Here is a 27437-nt window from a genome sequence, read left to right on the forward strand (position 1 = left end):
AGCTCTACAGTGATACCTTGGTTTAAGAACAGCTTAGTTTATTAACAACTTGGATTAAGAATGCTGCAAACCCAGAAGTAGGTGTTTTGGTTTGTGAACTTTGTCTTGGAAGCAGAACATGTTCTGCTTCCTGTTGAGTGTAAATTGAGTCCCCAGCTGCTATGGGAAAGCACGCCTTGGTTTAAGAATGCTTTGGTTTAAGAACGGACTTCCGGAATGGATTAAGTTCGTAAACCAAAGTACCACTGTACTAGGGACTGGGGTGGTTGGTTGAATTCAATGAACACAAAAGGTGCACAGAGAGCCAAATTTCATGCATGATGACAATAGCACAAAGATAAAGGTGTTCAAGGGAAGACAACAGATGACAAAGCAAGTTCAGAGTTACTAATTTCTAAAGAAAGTGGTAATGGAGCTCCGAGTTTGATCAGAAGCCCTGCACACTAATGGCCTGCCGATGAGGTGGAGGGATGCAGCCTCCACACGGGCAGCGGAATCCAAGGGGTGCATCCCCCATGGCTGCTCTGCTGGTGCCCCTTTGCTGCCAGAGAAGTGAGGAGACACCACTGTGGCTTCTGGGTTCCAGTGAGAACTCACAAGAGCCTTGTGAAAGCTTGCAGAGCTCTTGCAAGATCTTGTGGACCTCTTGTGAGAGCACCACCACATGACCCTGGTAAACAAGGCTTGGGTAGTGGTGGACAGCACCTTCCCTTTTTTGTGTCGTGTCGTGTGGGACAGGCCGCCCCTGGCAATAAGAAAATGTATCCCACAACTGTGGTTTTCTCTTTTGTTTGCCTGCTCCAGGGCATTAATAATGAACTCAGGAGTGAACTTGCAGGTTCCAGGATTGATACTTGGGCTAAATTGTCCAGGCACAGCATTTTCGCTGAAGGGATACAGCATTTTCCACCACAGACCCACCCGGCAATTAATCTTACACTCTATCTGATTCAAACACACCACATCCTTTTCCTCTTCTTCTGTTAAAGAAAAAAAAAAGTTCAGAAACTGGGTTAGCCTTGGTTCATTTTCAACTACTGGCTCTAGCTTCTGAAATGTAAGCACTTAAGCCTATTTAACTCATCAGGAATAAATTTTGGGTAAACATGCTTACAGTAGCGTAGCACACTCCAAACAGTCAAGGTCAGTGCTGTCTATAATGTGAATATCTTACAGCTGATTCCTATGCTTGTTTACTCAGTCTCATTATGTTCCATAGCACCTGTTCTCATGTAAGCATACATAGCATTGCAACCTAAATCCTAGAGCACCAGAATACCTTCTTCTCCCCACTAAGATTTTAGTCATTTCTTTGGATATGCCACTTTTACCAGAGATTAAGGAGTAAATGCTTGTCTAGAAAGTTGACAGCTGCAGTTGCTGCCTTCTCTCACAGGTGCCTGTGTAGGCTTCACTGTGGTGTTAGAGACGCTGGGACTTACAGCTGCAAAGGATGAGGCCGTCCTATAGATAGTCCCTCCCTCCCTTCCACCCCCTCTCGCCTCTGCTCTACCTTCAGTTTCTTCCTTTCTTCTTCAGAGACCGTTAATAGTAGCAGAAGCAAATAACTACAGCAAGTTTTTGTTTGGTATTTTAACCTCAGGACTTGTCACCAATGCAAGCTGCAGGAGGTACCCTCCCAGAGGATGTCCAGAGGCTCTTTGAAGGTAACTAATGAAGTTGTTTGAATAATTAGGCCCATCCCCCTACAGTTTTTGGGACGCGGGTGGCGCTGTGGGTAAAAGCCTCAGCGCCTAGGGCTTGCCGATCGAAAGGTCGGCGGTTCGAATCCCCGCAGCGGGGTGCGCTCCCGTTGCTCGATCCCAGCGCCTGCCAACCTAGCAGTTTGAAAGCACCCCCGGGTGCAAGTAGATAAATAGGGACCGCTTACTAGCGGGAAGGTAAACGGCGTTTCCGTGTGTGGCTCTGGCTTGCCAGAGCAGCGATGTCACGCTGGCCACGTGACCCGGAAGTGTCTCCGGACAGCGCTGGCCCCCGGCCTCTTGAGTGAGATGGGCGCACAACCCTAGAGTCTGTCAAGACTGGCCCGTACGGGCAGGGGTACCTTTACTTTTACCTTTACCCTACAGTTTAGATGCTTTCAGGAAAAAGAAAAGATGGTAGCCACAGCAGGTTCTTCTACTTCAAGAATCCTGAACGTGGGCTTCTCTTTCATCACCTTTCCTTTCCCTTTCCTCCCTAACAGTGCTCCCAATTACATATATTTGTCCCCTATTATTATAGGGCTTTATTACATTTGAAGCAGTCTTGATTTTCAGCATTTTTCAGTGTTCTTTCGGGTGTTGTGAAATGGTAGAGTTCATGGGTGAAGGCCAACACCTTGCTAGCTGCAGGAATTCTACCGAAGTGGTGTAGTTTTATGCAGGAATTAAAGACGCAGTCTACTCATATTTGAGGGACAGATGTAATTGGATATAGGGCTGGGAGTGATATTAAAGGAGGGCCTAATATAGCTACTCCACACTACCAAAAAGGTTGAAATCCCATTGCCCCCTCAAAATGAATTCTTCCACCCCCAAAGCTCAAAGTGATCTGCAGTAAAGCAGGGATCTTTACAAACAAAATTCTCCAGTGATTTAAGATTCATGGTACCTTCCCTTATTCCAGGACTCTGCTACCTTTAAGGTGCTTCCAGACTGCTGCTGTTTTGTGGGTTGGATTCAGTAGTATCCTAGTAAATCCAGGTTACTCAGTTAAAGTGGGTATTGTGTTCTTGCACAGCAAACACATTTCTTCCCTGAGGAAATGTAACAGAAAAATACACTGGAAAGTGTATGATGATAATAACCTTCCTGCAAACAAATTGGAATGAATGCTGATGTCATATAACCTCCTCCCACAAACAAATCATGACAAATGCTTGATAAACAGGTTGCCTGGAAGCTACCTTAATTTATATATTTATTTATAATATAATATGTAATCTCAGCACAGGTTCCTTTCGAAGCTGTTAAAGGAAGTGTGAACATCTGCTAAAATTAGAACGCTTTAGTGATTCATTTTTAAGCAAATCATAATTTGCCAATTTAAGAGTGCATATTGCAAAATCACTTTGTATAACCTCTTGCGATGTCAAAGGAAGCATGAGGATCTACAAAAGCTACATTTTGTTTTTAGCAGGCAACACAAGTTTTGAATATTTCTCTCATTTACTTCTATAGTATTGTATTACAACAAAAATAACCCCAATAAGTAAGTTCTACCTCTTACTATGTGCCTTTGCTGACTAAACAGCATTAGAGTCTAGTGATTAAAGCTTGCATTCTAAAGGCATCCATATGTTATTTTATTGTGCATTCATGATGGAGTCCTTAAGACAGTTGGATGGCGTCTTGTACACCTCCTTCCGGCAACTCCTGCAGCCAAGCTGATGCCAAATGTCTTGCTCTGCTTTCCTTTGGACCACATCAGTGAGGCTGAGAGGGAGGTCTAATCGTCTGAGCACCCCTTGATTTCCATATACACTACCCAGGCTTGTGCCCTGGAGAGGTCACTTCAGTGCTGCTAACTCGGGAAAAACAACGCTGGAGGCAGCAGTTACAAGTCACTGGTTTTTGCAGCCACAGCAGGTGCTGTGATTCTCCAGCAATTTGACTTTACCTTGGAGACAACCTCCATTGTCTCTCAAGACAGACAGATGCCGCCAACAACAACAACAAGAAGAAGATTTGGGTTCCTTATGGCATCACGATGGTTATATGCAATTCTGCTTTTACTGCTCTTTGCAAAAATTTTGGGGCAAACATGCTGTCTTGTTTCCTGTCTATGCGTGTCCCATATCTTCCTGCTGATATCCTGCAACATTTTTTTTAACCACAAATATTTAAAGTTTCCCTCCTGTTTTTGTTGTGTTATAGTTCATGAGTGCTTCTCTCAGCAGCAGTAATGCAGTAACATTGAGGAAGCATCGTAAAACAATTAATAAAGCAGAATTATGTGTGGACGACCCAGTATAAATCCACCATTATAAATGCACTATTATTGTATCAATGAATGGCATGTTGTAGAATACACCTGTAAAAAACAAAAAATGAAACAGCACCAGACTGGAGGATTTCTATGTTAAAGCCACTCAGGCAGTTGCAGTTTACAGTTCACCAGTAAAGTTGCTATAAAATTCATACAAAAACCTAAATGTGTACTACCACCACTTGGAAACTACAGACACTATTTAGAAGCTATAGGGTGTCAAGTGGTGCATATATAAATTGTTCACATACATTTCAGGGAGAGAGCAACCATTGCAATTGACTCAACCGGTATTAGAAGTTAAATGTCTGGACAAACAGGAACATTTTACTCCTTAAACTTAAGAAGGTAGGTACATAGCTATCAACTTTTCCCTTTTCTTGCGAGGAATCCTATTCGGAATAAGGGAATTTCCCTTAAAAAAAGGAAAACGTTGACAGCTATGGGTAGGTAGGCCAGTGGCAGACGTTCTTGGACACAGTGTGTTGCAGATGGAGCACCACCATTGTCAGAATGTACTTTAACCCTCTGTGCTCACTGTGTTGTGAGTTTACTATTAAATTGCATGAGGAAAAACAAAGCATTGTACAGGTGGTGGTTTTGGCATGTGTCTGTGTAAATATTTCCCTGGAGAAAAAAATCAGTGCACCCCTGACAATAAGAAATGAGCTATTATATCTCTGTGTACATGAAATATGCTGGCTTTTTGGCATATATGTATGCCTGTGTGTGCCTTGCATGCACAAACACATGGTTACACTAAGAGGCATTTTAGAATTGTTTTTTAAAATAGTAAGTTCAGCACTTCTGCTGCTTGGTCATACTGAACTAAGTATGTGTGGGAACCTCATGTCAAAGTGGCTTGGATGCAAGGTTCGGGGCATGGGAAGCAGTGGACAAAAATCACTATCCTGCCAGGGGCAGAGGAAGGGGGTTGCAGTAGGGGTGGGCTGCCCCGGGTGTCACCACTGGGGGGGTGACAAAATGCAGGGCAGCACTCACCGCGTTCGAGCCATGCATCTCTCCTGGGAGTGGCACAGTGGCTTGGGGGCACGCAGGCTCCACGCTGCCCCAAACGGTCTGCCCGCTGCCTCCCCTCAGCTGTAGGGCGGCTGAGCGGGAGAAGGCAGGCAGACTCCTTGGAGGCCCTGCAGAGCCTCCTACCCCATCTGGCTCTGCCCTGCAGGTGGCTGTCCCTGCCCCTGGACACATGCCGCCCCAGGTGTCCGATTGGCTTGCTCCGCTGCTGTATCCTGCTGCCCTTAGTCTAAATCTATGGTCTCACAAAGGGGGAAAAGGAAGTTGGTGGCCTCAGTGCTTGATAGGAAAAGACTGGTAAGCCCACTCTCCCAAACTATTTCTTCAGCAAAGCCTTTACTATTCCCAGGCAATAATTTTGAGTCTTGGGTTACTTAATAGAGCTCTACTTTGGAATCTGTTTTTAGAATTCAGCTGTACAACATGTGTAGTCAGAAAAGTAGCTCTGAGCATGGTGCTCCACTCTCTCCATTCATCTCATTTCCACAGCTATTTAAAATTGCCATCTTATTCTTTTCCTGGCTCTACTCCCATCTTGTGTCTTTAACTACAGTTGGATAAATAGTCATTAGCAGATGTAATTCTTCCTACCACTTACTCCCTGTGCCTGGAAAAGTTTCATCTGTTAAATATCTATATCCCTTGGCTTGCTTCTTCCCGGCAATACAAACAAAAACTTTCTATAGGCATGTCCTGGTGTTCCAAACACTTGATAGGAAATGAGTTTTGAGAGTTGTTGCCTGCAATTTGCTTTTTGTGACCAGGCACCTGCGTTTTAATTTCTATTGAAGAAAGGACTCTGCGCATGCTCAAAGGCACTCATATCATTCCACAAGTTCTGGGGCTAAGGCACTAAAAACAGCTTTAAAAAGCTAAGCCTTTAAAAGCTAAGCCAAAGTTAAGACTCAATAATTTTGGCTCAGAGTAATGAAACCTTGTTATTTGAATCGGTTGTCTTCCCCTGCTGAATATGTGGGTTTCCTCTCCTGTTTTAGATTTGAGGCTGTGATGCAGTCTGCTCGCTTCACTTTTTTTTTTAAATGCTTGGTGCTTTATTGTTCTGAGCTGACATTTCTCGTAAACAACTCATTTTCGGCACCTGCCACCTTTCCTTTAGCTTAGATTATTTTCTTGTTAGCTGACTGTTTTTAATTGAAGTCTTTGGATCCCCTTCTAAAGCAGGAGCCTTCCTTTCCTGACAAGCAGAGCAGGCTATGAATGGAGATTAATTGCGTGTCACGCTCTCCTATATCAAACTTGCTGCGTCTTTTAACAATCTGCAGAGTCTCTAGGCCTTCCGATAGGGAAGGTACGTTCCATCTATGCAAGCTAGAAAGACAGGCTCTTGAGTCAACTGCCACGTCGGCCTAATGTGTCGTCAGAAGCGATCATATCATTTAGAAAACACAGATCAGAAATAAGGGAGCTAGATTGAATTGATCTTCTGCATGTGTGGATTCACAATTTTTCTTTTTGCTTTTGTACTGAGAGTTAGTTTGTAACATGATCAGAGTATTAAAGTGGATCAGAGTATAAAATGAGAGTTGCTGGGCCTCGAAGCTGCATGGAAGCCTCCCAATTCAACCCAGCAGGTGTATGGGGATGAATTTTGTATACTCAGTAGTGAGGAAAATCTCTGGACTCTTGAAAGGCAATCCTTGTGGTGTTATTTCCAGTAGTCCATGGCAGAACGCTGGTGTGAGAAAAAAGGTTCAAGGCATTAGCTCTTGTGATAACTGCTCATGCTGAAACGATTGAGGCCTATCCCATACCCAGTTCCCTCTGTCAACATAATACGTATGATATGTGCAACTGGGCTTGAGTCTATGAATACTATAATGAATTTGTTAGTCTTTAATGTTCCACAATGCTCTTTATATTCAGATAGTGGCACTTATTTATTTCTTTATGAAATGTGTATACCACTCTTTATCTGTAGATCTCAAGGAGGTTCACAGAATAAAAATACAAGATAAAAACACAAAATACATAATAAAAACAAGAACCATAACAAATCAAACCAATACTCCCCCTCCCCTGAACAACCCCTCTTTGAAAATTAAGCACTCTATCTCAAATTAAAGACTGGGTTTAGGCAAGGTGGTAACTACCCGACTGTTTTGGCATTAATATTGATTTTTCTTTGGCCTTATATATTTTTGTTTCTTTTCCTGTTTGCAAAATATCTGCAGCCAAACTTGCTAGTTTGTCTGTGTTCTTTCTTGATATTTTATAACATCACAGATGAGCAGTAAAACTAACGCAACTTAATCTCAAACAGCTTAAATTTGAGCAGTTTACATGCTTCTCTTCCTGATCCACTTTGAAACTTTATGGCCTGGTTTTTCTATTTCGTTTCCTGGTGCTTTGGACATGGCAGATGGCTCTGGAAATGGGACTGGGACTGGGAGGGAAAGGCTGTAGCTTGCGGAAATTTGCAGAAGTGACTGGTGTTTTTATTACAATGCACCCTGTCACTGGTCTGCAGAAGCATTGAAGTTAGGGCTGCTTTTAGGGATGGGACAGTGTGCATTTTAATATGATGCTACACGTTTCACACCTTCCAGAACATTATGCAAACTGAAAAACAGTTGTCCTTCAATGTTATAGCATTTCTTTGAATTTTACAACACAGTTCATAGAATCATAGAATGGTAGAGTTGGAAGGGACCCTGAGGATCACCTTTTAAGGTTGTGACATTATTGTTGCTTTGTTGAGCTGGTAGTTTGTCTGATGTTTCTGTTAATAGCCTATTTTTTTCTTCTCCCAATTTTGCAACTACTCCCCACATCTCTCTAAACAGATGTTGAAGATTACCTGGTGGAGGGGCTGCAGGATGAGAACCTGAATGCTACAGAGAAGAGGCAGAGGGATGCAATCTTGATTGATATAAAGCAACTTAAAGAGAGGTTTGTATATCCAACAGTTCTGATGGGGACAATTTCTGTAGCAGTTTTCTGACTTTTCTTTTAAGCAAATCTATCAAACTCAGCTTTCTGTGTCTGGAATGTGTTCTGGAATGCTTCAGCTGAAAGTGCAAAAGAGGGTGGAGCCTGTTCTTTTATACTTTCCTGAACTCTGAGGACCAAACTAACATGATGTTGGTTTATATGCGTCTGTTAATATTGTAGCAACAAAAGGAGGGAGTACAGAAACATCGCCCTGACTGCAGCTTAAGTTTCCTGCAGTCTTCCTTCACTCACCCTCATGTCCCCCTTCCCACAGCAAGCTCTAATTGGGGTAGTGTGGTTGGTTGTGAGAATAGCACTTGGGGGAAATGGTTGGTAAGGTATAACTGAAAGGTTGCCCTCCTTACCCTCATACCCTTTTTACTAATAAAACTGGATAGACACACACCATGCTATCCACATGATTGTCGCAAATCTATGTTTCAACTCATCTCATTAAGCAGGGCCAACTGAAGCAATGGGCCAGGTGCGGCACTGGCCCGAGGGTCCAGGAGCTCAGAGGGACTCCTCACTGGCCACAGCCCCATCCTGGCTGCAGTCCTTTGTGCCGTTGGAGAATCAGTGTGACAGCTGGGTCCCATGCTTGGTTTGGTGCCCCTGCTGCTACCTAGGAGCAGGAATCTCTGGGAACTAAGCATATACTGTAGTACGTTGGCTGTGGAGGTACAATAACTTAAATCTTGGTAACTTTATTGCAGGGTTTAATCTTGCTGTAGCTCAGCATTCATTCATTCATTTAAAGAGCTGACCATTTCCTGTTCAAAAATTCTGGGGATTGGGGAAAAATCAAGAGCAAGGTTACAAGTTCAATACACATTGTCTTTTGTTTCATCTACAAGATCGTAGTGTTAAGCAGGCATTTATGCAGCAATGTATATACTTTAATGTATATGTTGCAAGGCTTGCATTGCACATACGTAAGTCATTTCCCTAGTTTAAGCTGAAATCTTCATTCCATTTACATGGGAGTAAGCTCTACTGAATTCAACGGACTTACTTCTGAGCAGAGATGGTTAGGATTGCACTGTTAGGAATCTTCTTCATGGAGAAATAAACACATTGTTTTTGTTATGTTCCTGTTGAGCTCAAGCTGTGGATCACTTCGCCAAGCTCAGCCCACAAGCTTTAAGAAGCCATTTAAATAGCAAGATAAAATGCCTTGTTCTTATTTTTTAAATAAGCTTTTTATGACAGAAAATAATATAAAATGAATATGTGTGGTATAGTTATTTTATAGAGATAGTATTTACCCTACATTTAAATGTTAAATAAATAAAGGTCACACTAGGGCCTTTTCTCTCTTGCCGCCCCTTTTGCCTCCCATCTTTTTGTTCCTTCTCTTCTTACCCTATACATTCCCACTCAGCTGTCAATTCCATCTCTTCCCTCCCCTTCACTCCAATGTTGCATACTACAGCCTCACTCCCACCTTGCTTTCTAACCACTTCATACATGCACTGCTTATATGAGGGGGTCCTTCTACTACTTGTCCAACCAAAATACTTCTCCATGATAAGAATGGGATACAGCTCCAAAGCCCACATGTGGAGCAACACTGGCATATGGGACAGAGTCTTACATGGAAGCTAGAATGTTCTGGAATAAGTGGCATTTCCTCTGAAGGGCAGGGTCACTTGGGGAATCTTAAGACGTTTTGCTGTTAATTTAATTGGCACCTCCATCGCCTCCACAAGCTATTAGATGCCATTGCAGGCAGATTTTGAAGGACATGTGGTGGGGGATTAGAAGAATGGAGCACCTGGTGGGAATTGCAGGGCATTGCAAGGGTAAGGAGGGTCCGCATTTTTTTTTTAAGGTTCAAGTTAGGGGCATCTTAGAAAATCAAGGACAGCCAAGAATTGTCATGCACCATGTATACTCTGCATTACAACACCAAATCGAAATTATGCACCAATAAAAGACAAAATTGTCCAGCCTTAATAAACTAAATTAAGCAAGTTTGCTTATGTTTTGCATAATTTTTTTTCTTATATTGGGCAGTATTTGTTATATTTCATACAAGGTAGAACTATAGACTATTTCATTTTAGAAATGTTGCTTCTAATCAACTGCTTTATGCAATCTCTCTCTCCTTGTTTGACGAGTTTCTTGCTGTGTGCAACGTGCCCCATTATCAACTTTATACATTGTGATTAGATCCAGCTTTATATGTGAAATATGTCCCAAATCTTAGTGATTTTAATGTATTGTCTCTTACTAACAAAGAATTATGGTGATTGGTGTTGTTTGTTTGAGTTTGTTTTTGTTATGAGGAAGGACAAAGGCTATTCAGAGTGCTGAGCTTTCTTTCGCTGACTGTTAAAAGAAGTCCTGTTTTGTGTCCAAACCGACCTTTCTGAGATTTCACCAGGCCTACGTTCTCTGGGGCATATTTTCACAGCTGTAAAGATTGGAAACTTGCAATTTCAAGATTTTCTTAGAAAAATATATGCTGGGAAATATTTGGCTCGCTTCTAGATATGATAGAATCTGGCAATGAGTGTGCAAAAGGAAACAAGAACATGTTTTAAAGAAGCCAAAGAGTTATAGGAAAACTGGGCACAAAAGGACACATGGGAAAGGATTTAGTGAGCAGGTGTTCAAATGTTAATGCCAAAGGGAAATGAGGAAACTGGAATGCATTGTAGTGAAAGGACATGAAGGAAATAAGAGAAACCTGGTAGAGCAGTGGTTGGGTGTAAACTCTATGGACAGAACAGGGAGGTGGGCACTGGAGGTAGTGTGGCTCTGTATGTCAAGGGAAGACGTAGAATCTAATATACTAAGAATTAAACTTATGTGGGTATAAATACCAGAATTGCACTATTACCCTACAGACACTAAAACTCTGACAATGATAATGAGATGGAGGAACCTTCTCTAGATCCAACCCATTTATTTCCACATTACAGACTGGGAACGCAGGCTGAGAGTCCAGCTTCCTCAGGGTCACCCAGTTTCCGTTTGATACCTACCTTGCCATGGTGTGTCACTTTTAAGACAGGGAAAGGAATAGCTGGATAATGAATTTATTCACTTCTACAGGCCACTTTGACAGGTGGGTGACCCGAGCCACCTGTCAATCACTCAATTGCACTCCCAGTTATTCCTTTGTATCCATGGCTCGAGTTGAAGCTGGCCTGTGAAGGACAAAAAACCCAAACTTCTTTTGCAGGTGCAGTTTGAACCCCACTCTCTGTTTTGCTTTCCTGGCTTAAAGGCAAGCCAGGGGAGTGATGGATGTTTTAGAAGTGCAGGTTGAGCTTGCTTCGGATTCTTCTTCTAGCTGCAGCTTGAAGTTTCCTGTGCCTGATATTATATATGTCAGGCCAAGGAAAGGGCTGTTTGCCCCAAACAGCCTGATGGGCCTGATTAGGATATACCTCATGCTTGTGCCCAGGGCCACTAACATGGCAACCTGATTTCTGCTGTTCCTGCAGCTTCTCTTCATTGGATTTATAGAGGGGTTTGATGTAAAACCAGTATAGATTGTATTGTGGAATTATTGTGCAGAGAATGCAAACTGGGTTTCTCAAATTCACATTGTCCCATTGTAAAGAGACCTTAAACTGCATACTCCTGCTCTGACCTTTTGGTCATGCAACCACTGGTGCATTTACGCCATTGTAGACTGGTCTAAACTAGTCTAGTCTGATTTTAAACCCCCACCTTTCAGTTCACTCAAGTGGGCAGAGTGTTTTTATCCTTCGTAAGGTCACAGCCGGGTATCCCCTGCAGAAGAACGTTGTGTGATGCCCCGCTGTATCCAAATCAATCTTTCCTGCTGGCTAATTAAGCACCAGTTTTCTTACTTAGCAACTTGGGACTGTGTAATTAACAGCCCGGGTTGCCGTGAATAATTGAAAGTTAGGCACTATCTTCAGGAGATGGAGGGAACCTTCTGGATACTGGATACTGAAATAGAGTGAAGTTTGATCAGAATGTAGAACTGGACTTTCTGTAGTTCTGAATCTGAATGTAGTGGGGGAAGAAGTGCATGAAGGGTAGCTCTGTCAGGGATTTCTCCTTGTTTCACGCCCTGTGCCCTATCCTGTGTCCTTCGTCACTTCATCTCCCTTGAGCTTTCAGAAGACGTTTGGTTCTCCCTGTTCCTTCTCCGTTCTGTCTCCCTGGGCTCCTAAGTGCACTAGGGTGGCACAGGGGAGGAGTCCTTGCCTTCACATTGTGCCCCTTGAAATTACTTTCAGGAAATGTTGCTAGACCTTGACAGGTGCAAATAATTGTCCAGGGCTCTTGAAACGCACTCCTGAAAATTTATCTTATTTATTCCCCACTTTGGTTTATGACACTTTATAATACTGCCCTGAGGGGGTTAATGCCCTGCCGTGCTCCTTCTGACATAATTACTTTCCTTTAAACCATGGATGAGGAACTGTTTTACTGTTTAGAGGGTATCTGCATGCTGGCATGGGGTGGTGCCAGAGCCAAATGTATGAAGGCACCCCCTTCTCCTTTCTTCTTTTTCTGCCACCCTCCCTATTTGCTTCTCCTTGCTGGGGCACCTAGATGTCTTGAAACAATGTTTTCTGACCAGAAGCATTTCTGAGCCCTGGTTTCAGTTAAGATCTACATACAGTCCTCTCTTCTTTCTTTTTAAAAGCTTAATTGGAGCTAGAGGTTACCTTCCCCACCTTAAAAAAAAAAAAAAGTAGGGATGGGGAATCCCAAGCAGCTTCTGTTTACATTAACTAAGTATATGGTAATTTTAATTTCTAAACTGTGTTTGAATAATCAGAGATGAGAGCAAATGGGAAAGAGAAATTTCAGAGTAATCTTTAGCTCATTAGCTTAACTATAGCAATAGTAATTCCCTAGCAATAAGAAGCTCATTAAGTCAGATGGCTTGTGATATCAAGATAAAAGTGGTATTTAAGAATGTGACCTCTTGGTCAGGCAGGTAGCTGAGCTCTCTGGTTTTAATACCCCATTTTGCTTAGCCCAGTTGGATTTTACCTTTAATTAGCTGGAGCACTGGTTTTCATATTCTAGTATGTCTGAGAGCTGACATTTCCTTCACTTGGCAATTGGATTGGATGAATTCTGTTGAACATAATTCTTGGGTCTTGGCTCTGTTGGCTTATCCTTCCCTGGGGGGCAAAATAGGTTTGATGGGGAAGCCATTTCTCTCTCTCTTCATGTCACTGCTTCATTTATATTTGAAACAGGCTCAGTTTGTGGAATGCTCTTCCCTTGAAAATGCCAACATGTTTGGTTTGTATCCAATGTTAGTCATGCTACGAGTAGACCCATTGAAATTAATGGACAAGATTACCTTAGGTTAATTGAATTCAGTAGGCTTACTCTGAGCAGAATTTAACTGGATACAACCCTTTTTCATTTCAAGATCAAGTGAGGTATTTTTCAGTGTATCTGTTCAGTAATTACCTATAGTAGGTAGCCTCTTCTGTGATTTTTTTTGCTGTTCTTAGTGTTTATTTGGTTTTTATGATTTATGACTGCATTTATGTAATTTTATGGAATCTGCATCTTTTACCTTGGTCTGGGATCCACTGAGATGAATGAGATGAAGGGTGGGTTAAAATATTCCTAATAAATAAAAAACTAAATTCAATAACACTGTGTGTGCAGGTGAGGGAAGCTCCCCCTCCCCTGTTGTTCTTAGATGTATTTTGTTGCTTGAAGTACCTTTCATCTCACACTGGATTACTTTTTATACCTGAGCTAGGCTCTGAGAAAAGTGCCTGCAGTGATGGAGCATTGAGAGGTGAGGCGAGGGGCGAAGTTCAGCTCTCCTCACCTGCACACATCTTCCTTTTTTTTTTTTTTTACAGCTTGAACTTAAACACAAACAGGGCAACTATGGCTGCCATAAAGTTTGGACTTGAGCTGTGAAGGAGCACAAAACACATACCCCCAAACACATTGAAGCTAAAATCCGGGATGGCATCTTCCTGGACACAATTTTCCCGTTTTTTATCATGATAACACAACGGCCATTTTGGTTGCCATGATCTTGCACAATTTTGTGGCTCTGTTCCCCCCGCAAAAGTGTTTTTTCGGACAAAAATAGTGTCCAAAAATACACGTTTGGGGGCAATGTGCAAGACTTTGACTCCGAAAAAGTGCTTTTTCAGGGGGATATTGTACCACGAAATCAGGACAACCAGAATGGCCACCATTCTCTTGTGATAAAAAATGGGATGTCCTGGTTTTTCTGGGATACTTGCAGTGTATGAAAGTAGATTTTGTAGGACCAATATAAAGCCTCATGAAATTGGAGTTTGAAATTTTGTGGGGAGTCTACATGAGGAAAGTAGGCTTCTGGTAGCAGATGGCCACCATCTCAACTTGTGGAGGATGACTGGGATATTGACAGAGGGGGCAGAACTAGTGTGGTCACTTCTGTGTCCTCTCCATGCAGAGTTGAATTGTAGAAAAAGAAGTCTGAAGAAGACTTCTTCTTACACATGCTCATATCTTATTTGTACCAAAGAACTTTGATGCCTTGTAATCCAGGATACCGATAATGTGAAGATGGAGGTCTCGCTATCTGAACACAATGCATTCTAAGGAAATTGTCCATTAGGCAAGTGTTAGCATAATGAGTGGACAAGTTCCATTGATTCCTATGGGGAAATTTCTACTGCAATCCTGGCCACAAAATTTTGACCGGCAAATGGGAGAAAAACCATTGAATTTTGACCCCCAAATGACGGGGAAAGCTGCAATGTTTTATCCTGTACTTTCCATATATCCCATGATCGTATTACAAAGTAGTTGTGTTCTATGTTATAAATCAAGCACTGCTAGGAGTTGTTTCTTTTTGCTTTACGATGTATTTCTTATCAATAAAAAAATTGCTGTAGCGAAAGCGGTTTTTTTATTCTGAAAGTAAAAAGTTTGAGAACCACGGCTGTAAAGTGTGGCTCCCCTGCAGGCTGCTTAGAGAACAATCCTTTTGGGCCCTGAAGAGCTACCACAGGGAGGAGTTTCTTCTTATGAGGTGATTTTGAGGGAAAGTGGAAGATTTGAGATAGGAAAGAGTTCGCACAGGAAGAGTGACTAAAAAGCACCCTTCAGGAGGCAGTGGAGGAGGGAGCTGCAGCTTTTGGCCCTCACACAGCATTCATCAAAGAGCAGCTCTGCAGCCGCCCCGAGTGAGAGGAAACTGAGGCCTACAGGAGCCTTGTAGACCAGAGCTGTGTAGCAGCAGACAGACTTGAGAGACCAGTTGTTACACACTAGTGGATGTAAAACTACACATTGTAATTTTATATTGTGAAGTGCCCTGAGATCTTTGGGAATAGGGTGGTATACACATTTTAATACAATGGTACAATGGTTAAGAACTTAATTCATCCTGGAGGTCCGTTCTTAACCTGAAACTGTTCTTAACCTGAGGTACTTCTTTAGCTAATGGGGCCTCCTGCTGCTGCCGCGTGTGATTTCTGTTCTCATCCTGAGGTAAAGTTCTTAAACTGAGGTACTATTTCTGGGTTAGCAGAGTCTGTAACCTGAAGCGTCTGTAACCCGAGGTACCACTGTAATAATAGTAATAATAATAATAATAATAATAATAATAATAATGGCAGTAATGGTGGTGGATAACTGGTTCATTATTAGACTCTATTTTTAAAAATACATATTAAAATGTTTTTAGACCACCTTTGAGAGCAAAAGCCCCACCTCAAGCAGCTTACAAAGCAAAATAAGAGTACATAGTAAAACCGCTGATAAACTGTAAAACAACTGTCCTTTTAAAAATGTTAAAATCCATCAACAAGATATGGCTCAGACGATCAGTCCAACAAGCACCTCTCAAGAGAAGCTGAGGAAAACAGATGTGTCTCCAGAGCTTTCTCTTCAGTTTCTTAAACGAACCTCAAGGAGCTTTAGAACACCGACAGGCAACGTTTAAAGTTATATACAAGTCAGCGGACCTAAAACATGGTGGGAAAGGGCAAAACTAGAGACTACTTGAGAGTTTGAGTCTGAGGTAAGTTCATCTGTCTTTCATTGTGCAAACATTGGTGGAAGGCTGGCATACTGTTTGAGTGAGATGGAAAAAACGCACCAATTCCATTTTTTTGTGCATTTGTGTACATCCTCTGATTCTCATAACAAAGTAAATAGAATAATGTTGTGAGATATAGTGGAGTTTTAATGCTTAGCACAGGAATTACTCACTAGTTGGTAACCCTATGGTACATTCTGTGTGGTCTATAAACAACTGTACATCCTCCTTCAAATATTTTTAAGCAGTTGAAACGTGTCAATATATATATTTCCTCCTATGCCTTAATCTTTTCTTTTTTGCACAGGTATTGTGGGCCCAGGAGTGTATTTTGTAAGAATTTCCTTTTCTTCTCATAAGCTGTCAATGTTAATACCGATTTTTAGGTCTAAATATGGCAGAGCATTTCCATTAATGTGGATATGGACTCCTGCTGTCTGGTACTTTCTGAGAGGCTGAAAAAGAATTCACTGGTGTTTAGCTTTTGTTTTTGCATTGATGTGGGGAAAATTTAAACATCTATGGTAGTTCATATTCTTCTTGGAGTATACTTTGATACCTTATAGGTCATGATTTGTATAGTTCCCATGATTTAAAAAATATTTCCACTGAGTCCTTTCTATTTTCAATGTTATTTTTCTATCTGTTTCCTTGCAGATTAGTTATTTAATTTCAAGCAATATCGCTGTGGCTGCTTTCACACCATACATTTAAAGCACATGACTTCTGCAAAGAATCCTGGGAGCTGTAGTTTACCTGCACAGAACTGCAATTTCCAGCACCGTTAACAAACTACAGTTCCCAGAATTCTGTGGGGGGGGAGGAGTAATGTGCTTTATATGTTATTTTAATTTATGGTATGTACCCAACTAAAAATGCTGAAGGTGGTATAGTCAAAACCAGTCCTTAATTTTCTCCCTCCGACTTTGGACCTGGAATGGATTTACGTTAAAGGGTGTTCTGAGGTTTCTGTTTGCCTGCCTCTTCTTCCCTCTTGCCTGCTTGAAGTCCTGTTCAGCATCAGTTATTTTTCCTTGGGTGGACATTAAAATAGCCAACAAGTTAAACCCAGATTTGTCAAGCTCTAACTTAAATATCCGCTGTGGTGGTTTTAGTGTTCTCAATTGGCTAGAAGTGCAAGGGAGTATAATTATACCCTGACTTTATAGATTTGTCTCACGGCTCGTTTATTCTAAACCGTTTTAGAGGGTGGCAGCCTTTGCTAAACGCTCTACCTGCCAGCTTTCTTTGACCCCCACCTTGAATGGGAGATTATGGTGTCTCCCTCTGTCGCTTAGTTGTTCACAGCAGTGATGCACTGCTTGCTTGATGTAAAGTGGAAGTTTTTTTTGTTTTTTGAAACAAAGTGCACAGCACAGTCTTACCATGACACTACTGTATGGTAATTTGCTACTTCACAGGGGCAAACCTTGAATGCTATGGAAGGTAAGATTAGTCAGACAGATCTTATCTGTGGTGGGGCAAAATCCACTGTCATTGAAATGAATGAAATGTAGCTTGCATTCATGGTGTGTTCAGGAGAATTTCCTGAAGAACTGTGACCAATGGTTTAGTGTGGAGGTGCCATTCGGTTTTATACCCCATTCCCCCAAATGTTTTGGGCAGCCCTGTACACCCCCCCAAATCTCTGTCCTGAACAGCTGATTAGTACTGTGTGAGTTACACACATGCCTATTTCTTTTAAAATAAGTGGCCTTGGGACACTTGGGGCGGGGGGTTACATGGTACAATTTGCCTCTGCCCCTGCAAAGTAATATGTACCTGAATGAATGCAGTTCTTATATTAATGGTTGGGGGCAAAAACCCTGAGACCACCATCTGACTAGCATAACAGGTAGCACCAACAATGTCAAAAAATATGAAGAAAGTTAAGCCATGAAAACCAAGTTCGATATCATAATACTTGAATTAAGAACATAATTTTAAATGGGTGTTGACAGCAAAAGCATTTTAAGATGCTTCACAACTTTTGATGTTTCAAATATAAAACACATTAACTGCTTTTTTTAACTTAATTCATATTGTCAGGCTTTGAAGGCTTGACTGTAAACATTTAAAGTCATTATTATTCTACTCTGTAAATGTAAAACTAGGCACCTGTTGCTCACCTTGCTAGAAGTAAAATCTTAGATCTGTGGTGAGTATTATCCCAGGTTATCCAGTACTTTAGTTTGTTAAGAAACACAAAGCCTCCAAATGAGCTCTACTTTGAGCAAACTGTTCAGGTTTTGCAAGGTTTGTTTGATCTAGCTTGCAAAATTTCTGGCTTGTTCTGCAAAGTACTTTGTTTTGATTTAGTAAGCTTTCCTCCCATTGTGAATAGCAGGGGATGGGGGATTTATAATTGAAAGTGTCACAGGGGCAAAGGGTGAAGGCCTCCCACACCATGGTCCATATCTCTTCCAACCTACCTCCTTGCACCCCCCTGCCAAGGCCAAATAACTTCATGTCTAGTTTGTCCCATAGTTCTTGGAAAACTTTCCATATGTGTCTGTAATGTTACTTAAGCAATGTTGATGGAAATGAAATGACAAGGGAAGAGTAAAATCAGGAAATTAATTTTAAAGTGGGTGGGAAACCTTGGGTAATTGCCATACAGACTTTTATTTTATTTTTTAATGTGTAAGTAATGTGGAGAAAATTGCTTGATTTCTGTTGTAACTTGCTAAGTTGGGCAGTTAGTGTACCCTATGTAGGGGATGTCTTATGACTCTAAAATGTGTCCCAGAACTCTGATTTACTTCGGAAAAACCCTCCACTGTACTGTATTAAAAATGACAGAGGTTAGGGACAGAAACACCTATCTTTTTGGTCAAACTGAAATTGAAAGTGACATAAAATCATTTTTGGCACCTAGTGCAATAAATGTTATGAAGAAGACATGTTCAGGAGAGATTAGGTGCCCATCTCAAGGAGAGAGGACATGAATTCACTGAACAAGAAGTATTTGTGACTCGGAATTGCTCATTGTACAGGAGATGAAAGAATCTGCTCTCTGGGAAAAAAAAGAAGCCATCTGAGCAAATGGAAAAATTAGAATTGACCTACTTGGCGAGTCAGCAAGAGGTTTGTTAGAGATTGGAAGGAAGGAATGTCTGCTTTGAAATGATAGAGCTGGTGGTGATGGGATGTTCACTGTTATGTCAGGCCACACCAGGCTCAAGCCTTGCTGTTTTACAAGGTTTATTAAGCAGTTAATATTAAAAAGGAATGGCTGAATCTGTCAGTTTCGGTTTCTTTCAGTTTCTCATTTTTTCCAATCTTACTTTCAGTTCTTCATATTTTCACATGCACATTTTAAAAATCCCCCACTAATACACACATTTGTATGCAGTTTTGCCTATTGCACATGCACACATTTTTTAAACCCTGTTTCCCTCTAATATAATGCAAATTTGTGTATTATTTTCACTAAGATATGCACTTGTGTGCACACTTTACCCTAGTATATGCATTTTTGCATACGTTACTGAACGGTGGTATTGAAATTTAGTATATAATAACAACAATAAATAATCTCTCTTCTCTGATTGGTGCATCTTGTACCATCACAGTACACTTTTCAACAATTGGTCAGATGCACCTTTTAACCCAGTTATTTGGTTAAGAGGATATTTTTCCTGTTGCTGCCTTATGTGCACTGCTGTTCTGGGATGCTATTTTTGTCATTGATTGTTTTGTGGTTTTATTTCATGGTTTTATTGTAAATTGTACTTGTTTTAATTGTGGCATTTTTGTTACCCACCCTGGAACAATTTGGTAAAGTGTGGGCTATAATTACAAATAATAATAGTTCTTACAGTCACCAGGAAAATTTTCACTTTGTAAGAACACATGCACAGAGAGATGCCAGAATCTGGAAATAAATTATGTTTAAAAACCTATACAGGAAAAAACATGTTTCTCAGTTTGGCTGAGAAGGTTTTGGTCCACCCAAGGGTATCTGCAGGAATTTTTCTGGGGTGTGAATGGGCCAAAGTAAATTCTTCACATAACTAGCATCAGAGAACACGGCTACCATTTCTAGCCATTCCGGTGACTGAACAATGGTGAGTCCTAGGTAACCCTAGCATGAGAAACTTGTATTCCAGGACTACTCCATTGTTTCTCAGTGGATAGATCTGCTCTCTATCTACGGGTGGGCCTAACATCCAAGCAGTTTCTTTCAACACATCAGTAAAATTCTTCAATTCTTTCCCTGGTTCCCTTCACATCTTTCAGATCTTAACTGCATTACAGCAGTTAACTTCACAGCCCTCACTCATTGCAGTTCCCTAAAAACAAAATTTGCATTAAAAACACCAACATACCAGGATAACACAAACCATTATAACAGCAGAGGACAACATCAGGGTTGTCATACAGAGGTCTAGCTCCCATCAGCAAAATGGGTAGAATAATACTGGGCTACTTTGAATGGCTGGCATAAGTTACATAAGCCATACTCACAGTCACAGCTCCAACTCCTGCAATATGGGTTTAATAATGATGATATGCATTGGCATTAACAGAGTAATTTTTAAAATGGTTATGAACTAAAAAAGATTCAAGACAATGAGTATTTCATATTAGTCTTCTGTTTCTCTAATTGTCTATCTTCTTTCCTGAAGGCCAGTCATTGCTAGAACTTCATTCATTAGCTAAAATTACTAAAAGTAGGAACAGCCTAGTTTCTTGCAAAACAGTTTAGAATAGTGGCTGCACATTTTGCTTTTTATGAAGGCTGGAAATCTGGAGGTTATATATGACTTATCAAGGTGGGGTAGCCATGGGTCTACCCTATTGGTTTTTTTAAAAAAGGATGGAACTCTGGGGATTTTGACTTCTCTGAAGTGGGTGCTCCTGGGTCCACCCTACATATTAGCCATGGATTTGTTACAATAAAATAGAGAAAGAGAAAGTAAGATGAGGTTCTCTGTAAATGCATGCAAAATAGTATTTAAAAAGCATTTAATTTTTGGACACTGCTATAATAACAGGGCAGCCCAAGAAAGAAGAGATATTGCTTAGAGTATTGATGAGTTTTGATGTCCCCTGCTGCTTCTGTGGTGTCCCCAGCCATCTATAACCTTTCAAAGACTAGTTCACAGATGGAGAAGAGGAAATTAATACTGATGTCTTTGTCTGTTACTCTTTCAGGTATCATTTGGGATTCCTGCCTGGTGGTAAGTGAAGCTTTAAAATTTTGATCAGAAAAGAGGATTGTACCAATAGTGTAGACTAGTGAATATGCCAAGACTACAGTAATGACACATGCTAAAGCTAAACCAAAACTTTACGCAACTTTGATTTTAAAACGTCAAGATTCAGTTTGTTTTTAATTTCAGAAATGTCCAAATGTTGCTTTTGACTTTGTGGGGTACTTCAAAATCATAATCACGACATAATAATTGCTGGTTTCAAATTGACAAATTCAGTACTTTTAAAATAACTTTTTTCCCCTTCCTAAAGCCTTTCACTCTGAAATATTCTGTAATTGTGAATTTAAGAAATGTTAATTTGAGGAAATTTGCATGAGGAATGTTTGCTCCAACTTTCCCCGTTTAATGTATAGCACATCATATTGTGGAGGCAGAGGGTCACTTGAATAGTGTACATCTACACATTCTTCAAAGATGACTCCCTCCACCCACTGGCCTTCATGAATCTGGACGCTTTCTTTTTCTTTCATTGAAAGTTGACATTCTCATGGCACCTTTTGTATGTATTTTCATATTGTTGTGGACAGGTTGCTTTCCATTCTTTAAAGTCCTTAAAACAGAATTATTGCCCGTTGTAGAAAAACAGGTTCATTACTGGAAAACATTTTGCTGAATTTTTGTAGGAAAACCAATTGATTAAGGGCTTTTTGTTTTACTTGCTTTTTCTCATTAATCATTTTTAGCATCATGTTTTCAGTGTTCAGCCATGAGAGTAGTAGCTTAAAAAAGAAGAAGAAGAAGCCTGGGGTTCTTGCAACACTTTAGAGGTTGCACAAAACTTTCACATTTCCCACTCTTCTGTATTTGAGGAAACCAAATGGATTTGGATTGATGCAGGCCCCACCTGCATAGTTTCAGATGGTCATGAGTGCTTCAGCATAATTCTTTGCCTGAGGAATCTGTAGAAGGAAAGGATATTGTGGTCACATAGTAACAGGGTCCACCAGCTGTGTAAGTTGATCTGGGTAACTGCTACTGGATTATTCACTAGCCTCCAAAGAGAGGGTGCTAACCACATTATGTAGACTAGAGCCTGGACAGAGTGCTTTGATGGGCCAATGATGTTTTCAGTTTTTCATGAGGAGGGCTATTTTTGTGCAACGTAGATGTCTGTAGCCCAAAGAGCAACAGTTTTGCCATGACAAAAAGAAATATAGAGATGGTGCAAAGATACATACACCCTTTTACAGATGTGCATACTTCCACATGGGAAATATATGAGGAGTAATGCTTGAGGTTTGTTTGTATGTTTGTTTGTTTGTTTGTTTGTCTTGAGTAAGACAAAGGATGACTGTAAGGGTATTGGGTTGGTTTTATTCCTCCCCTAATGATCAGGGCTTCTCTGATCTGACCAGAAGACCAATAAGCAAGACAGCTGTCTTAAGCTCTGAGATGTAAAAAAGACTGTAGCTAGTGAACCAGTTAGAACTGGGAATAGGTACTCTTAGCACTGAAGCCGCCTGATTTCAAGTGGCAAATATGGTTTCTGGAGCCCAAGCAACAAAGCTGTTCTTTCAGTGGGACTGCAACTCTGCCTAGAACAGGACACCCCACAAAATTCCAGACATGGAAACTGTCCCTGCCCATAGCGCCTCCATCTTGTCTGGAATTGGTTTCAATTTATTGGCCCACATCCAGCCTATCACCACCTTCAGACTGGGTCAGTATCGGTGCTGCCTCTCCTGATTCAGATGGTACAGAGAGATATTGGGTGTGACCAACATATTAATAACACTTTGCTCCAAATCCAGTGATGGCAGCTCCCAACAGCTTCAAATAGATGTTAAATAGAATGGGAGACAGGATAAACCCTGCAGAACCCTTCTGGTGAATTCCCATGGAGACGTCTTCTATTGCTCCTCTCTGAAATCACCCCATACATAGGAACAAAAACACTGCAAGATGTCTGTTTGCAGCCCGCAATCCATGTAGGCATTCCAGGAGGATGCCATGGTCAGTGGCATCAAAAGCCACTTAGAAGTCAAAGCATCAGCACTCCGACATCCCACACCTGACAAAGATCAAATCAAGACAACTAAGGTAGTTTTTCCTGCCAAAACCCAGTCTTAATTGGATTGGAATGGGTCTAGACAATCTCCTTCCTCCAAGTATGCCTGAAGTTGCATCATCACTGCCTTCTTGATTTCTTTGCAAAAAAGGGGATATTGGCGATTGGGCAAAGGTTGTCTAACACTTTCTGGTCCAGGCTGGTCCTCTTAAGAAAGTGGTATACCACTGCTGATACCACTGGTCACCAGCATTTATTGTAGCAGCATTAATCCTCCTGCAGTGAGGCATTTATCACTCCCTGGACCCACCCACTCAACCCCCTTTGGAAGCTTTTATTAGCAGATAAGGGCAAGGGTCGAGAAGGCATGTGGTAGACTGAATTCCTTCCAATAGCTTTCTCACATGTTCAAGTCATACTAATTGAAACTGATCCAGTAAAAAATGAGCAGATGGTGTGCTGGACACTTACATAGGACTAGTGCTAATTTTGGACAGATCCAAGTGATTTTATCCTCAAAGTGCTTCACTAATCTGCCACAGCAGGCCTCTGATGGTACCATCATCTCCTCCATCTGGGTAGAAACCCTTTGCCAAATGGAAAAGCTCTGCTGGATAGGTACAAGAGGATGTACTGGTGGCAGAGAAGCAGGTCCTCTTCACCACCATCATGGTCACATGGTAGGCCCAACAATGTGCTTGTAGCTGTGTTCGGTGAGATATGTCTCAGGATGGTACACCACTTGTGATTCAGCCATCATCCTTCTTGCTTTATCACCTGTAGCTCCCTGGAATAATAAGGAAATTTCAAGGCTCCACAACTTTGAAGAGGGCACCTGGGAATATTTGTATGGAGGTCCCTTCCCTTCCTGTCTCTCTCCGTTCCATAGTGAGACCAGGGTCTCAACAGGAGCTCTGATCATGTCAGAGCCTTGAATAATTTCTTTGATTTTATAAAGTCTCTAAACACCTTAATGGGTCCTGCACCCCTGATGCCACAAATCCAAATCTTGCCAAAAACCGATCCATCTATGACAATGGGTTCACCACAAACCCTAATACCAACAGATCCCTGCCTAACTCTCTTGCAAAGACCAGATTCAGGGTATGTCCTGTGACATGGGTTGGGTCATGATGGATGTGGTGGTGGTCCCCCTGACCATGCAGAATGGATTTTTGTACACATTTGCACATGTTGATAGTAATTATCTGAACAGCAGTGCTTTAAAAACCCCCACTAAGGTAGAGAAGGGGTGTATAGAGAAGATAGAACAGTCAGCAAAATAATCCATATTAGCTTAATTCCTTTCATTGTCTTAAGAAATAAAATTCCAGCATGATAGCCACTCACCCCCCTCCATTTACTGTCATGGAGTGGAGGGGGGCAGAACTCTACTTCCAACACATGCTCGTTGCTGGCAACACAGAAATGTCAGAAATGCAGTGGTGCCTAGAATTCCCACTAGGATGGTGTTATCACATTTTAATATGAGTCTCGGTGCTTCTAATTGCTTTCAAATCATTGTTTTCCTGCATTTCCTTGATGAACCGGGCATCTGGCGTCATTGGAGAGACGGTAAAGCAGACAGCTGTGTTCGGAATTAAAAAAAAAACCTGATTGGAACACATAAAAGGCATAAAAATTAGATTTTTCTTCCTCCAAGAAATGTTTACATCTATATTTTTTTAAAAAATAAACTTTCACTATTTGTGTTCATTTGTTAAGCAGTCATAGGTCTGTATTAGGGCTCTTCACATCAGCTTATTTTTGTGTGTAATGCATTTGGATTGTATTTGACATATCTATTTTAATATGCTGAATTTATTGTTGAGCTGCCTGCTTTGACAGGTCTGATCTAATAGGGAATGCAAACCACAGCCGTTAGAATAGCTCCTAAGCTTGCTTTCTATTTTCAAGGCTAAGATGTGTGTTTATGTATGTAATAGGATGGTTCTCGATAATGTTAAGTGTGCTTAGGCCCTATTGAAATGTATATGAAAAGTTAGTCACAACTAACTTGATTCCATCAGCTTCAATGAGACCTAAGGTTGGACAACTTAGCCTGGATCCAAATGGAGAAAAAAAGAATTCTGTGTATAGATAGAGATAGCTGTGTGTAATGTATATTCCAAGAATATTGTGCCCCATAGGCTTCTGCTTTCCACATTTCCTTTCTTGTTGATAGTCTCCATCTCAACAGTACTTCCTTCGAGCTTTAACTTGTGCTTCTGGAAATCTGTGGTTAGCAGTTGTCCAGAATCATTTTCCCTACTAGCTTTCCAAGAAGAAGAAGAAGAAGAAGAAGAAGAAGGAGGAGGAGGAGGAGGAGGAGGAGGAGGAGGAGGAGGAGGAGGAGGTCTGCAAGACATGTGTTCCACCAGGCCTTTGGCCAAGGCACAGTCTGACCCTGTCCTTTGGTAATCCTCATAGAACTCTAGCCCAATGGTTGCCATTAATTTGATTCTGAATTGATTTTAGAATGTATTTCAATTAATTGATTGTGATTTTATGTAAACTGTGTTACTTTTACTGTTGTTAGCTGCTCTGAGCCCTGCTTCGGCTGGGGAGGGTGGGATATAAATAAAAATTTATTATTATTATTAAGAAGAAAAAAGAAGGGGGATCAATTAAGAAATAGGGCATACAGTATAAAATAACACTTCTTGCTGTTCTTATATAGCATACTTCATGTATTCAGAGTGCTTCACATATGTTATCTCAATGGTCATTGTCATGATAATATACATATTAAAATAGAGAGCTGAGGCTGGGAGAAAGATAGCTTTCTTTTAGGCTACAATCCTATAGTACAGTACAAACTTTCTGAGGAGTAAGTGCTGTTGAACTCAATGAGGCTTTCTTCTGAGGAGATATGTATAGGATTGCACTGTAAAGATGCCTAGGTAAGATGTGTTTGTGGCATAAGTGAGGCTTGTAGTAGGGACTTCTCAGTTCACACTCTGTTACAATGGTGCAGGGAGGAAGAATAAGGGTGTTTGACATTCCTAGTAGGGATGTTGGTTGTCATCTGACAGGAGTCCATAATGTCTGATGCACACTTAATACAACAGTCTTGCCGCCATAATTGAAGTTACTTGGGGGAGGTGGAGAATTGCTTCCCCTAGCAGCTCAATCATACAGAGCAACATCCAACTTGTTCTTAAATTTTGACTGATATTTCCATTCCTTGACTATGTACAAGTGTGTGTATAAGGAGAAAGAGAGAGAATTGGTTTCCGGACCAGAAAGCAGGGAAATGTACTGCACTAAGTGTGGAGCTGCCCTTTTAAGTCATGCTACAGCCACACAGTGGTAACTTACGCTTGTGCTTTAGTGCAACTAGTGACAGAAGGTAGATTGGGATCTACTTAGTGCTCAAAGTGCCACCCCACTTTTCAGGTGGATATTATTGGCCTAACAATCCCCTCTTCATTTTTCCTCCCACTTTGGGCATTGGATCTCTGGATGCTTTGCAGTAGATCAACAAGGGTTTTCGAGTCTTAAATGTCTAACAGGAGCAACAACTAGAGATTCTATCCCCCTTGCATCTTATTTAATTGGGTGGGAGATGTGAAGTGAATTTTCTTGTAGAATAACTAGGAGCTCAGTTTTGGTGCTGAACATAAATTACTGGGCTGAGGCAGCCTCCTATTAATTTTTGTGCATATCTGTCCCCTGTGTTCCCCACCATTCTTTTGTACCTGACCTACTCAGTTTGTAGATCCCATAACTCCGAAGTCTGTTTGCCCCTTCTTTATACAGAACTTGAAGAGATTTGGATGTGGGGCAGAAGGATAAGGTTTCCTGTGCTGGATTTTAAAGCTAGGAATCTTTTTTTTAATCAAGCCCTACACCTACTGAATTGAATTGCTATAGAGGTGAAGGTGCTGTATCTGCTGGCTTTTCTATATATACACACCCAAATACTTTACTTCTACTATAACTGTTTTGCTCTTGGTATTCTTGTCCATGTAGTTATGACAAGGATAAGTGGCAAATCGTTAAAGCAGCAACCAAGAATGCAAGATTTTGCTGTTAGAAGTGAATTAGTCCTCTTTGAAGCCAAAGAGGAGTGTTCTTGAATTAATGGAGTGTGCCTAGATTTTTTGGCTAAGTTCTGTTTACTCAAATGTCCTTGCTCTCTTGATGTGCTGAGGGGTTCTTGCATAAGTTGTAAGCAAAAATCAGAAACTCTGGCCTGCCTTGGATTTAT

General features: G+C 41.1%; 1 protein-coding gene across 7 annotated transcripts in view; it reads left to right on the forward strand.

Moving 5' to 3' along the window:
• Positions 1–27437, forward strand: part of SKAP1 (src kinase associated phosphoprotein 1) — a 333813-nt gene that overhangs the window by 16214 nt on the left and 290162 nt on the right. For 4 of the 7 annotated variants that reach the window (XM_053362276.1, XM_053362277.1, XM_053362274.1 and 1 more), the window contains exons 2-4: positions 1604–1667; positions 7833–7938; positions 21155–21180. In XM_053362276.1, coding sequence (XP_053218251.1) covers positions 1604–1667; positions 7833–7938; positions 21155–21180 — 196 coding nt within the window. Of the gene's footprint in view, positions 1–1603; positions 1668–7832; positions 7939–14897; positions 14984–15022; positions 15231–21154; positions 21181–27437 lie in introns of those variants that run through there. The other 3 variants (XM_053362275.1, XM_053362279.1, XM_053362281.1) reach the window with 3 other exon arrangements.

The sequence above is a fragment of the Podarcis raffonei genome, chromosome 13 (genome assembly GCF_027172205.1).
Source record: "Podarcis raffonei isolate rPodRaf1 chromosome 13, rPodRaf1.pri, whole genome shotgun sequence".
NCBI lineage: Eukaryota > Metazoa > Chordata > Lepidosauria > Squamata > Lacertidae > Podarcis > Podarcis raffonei.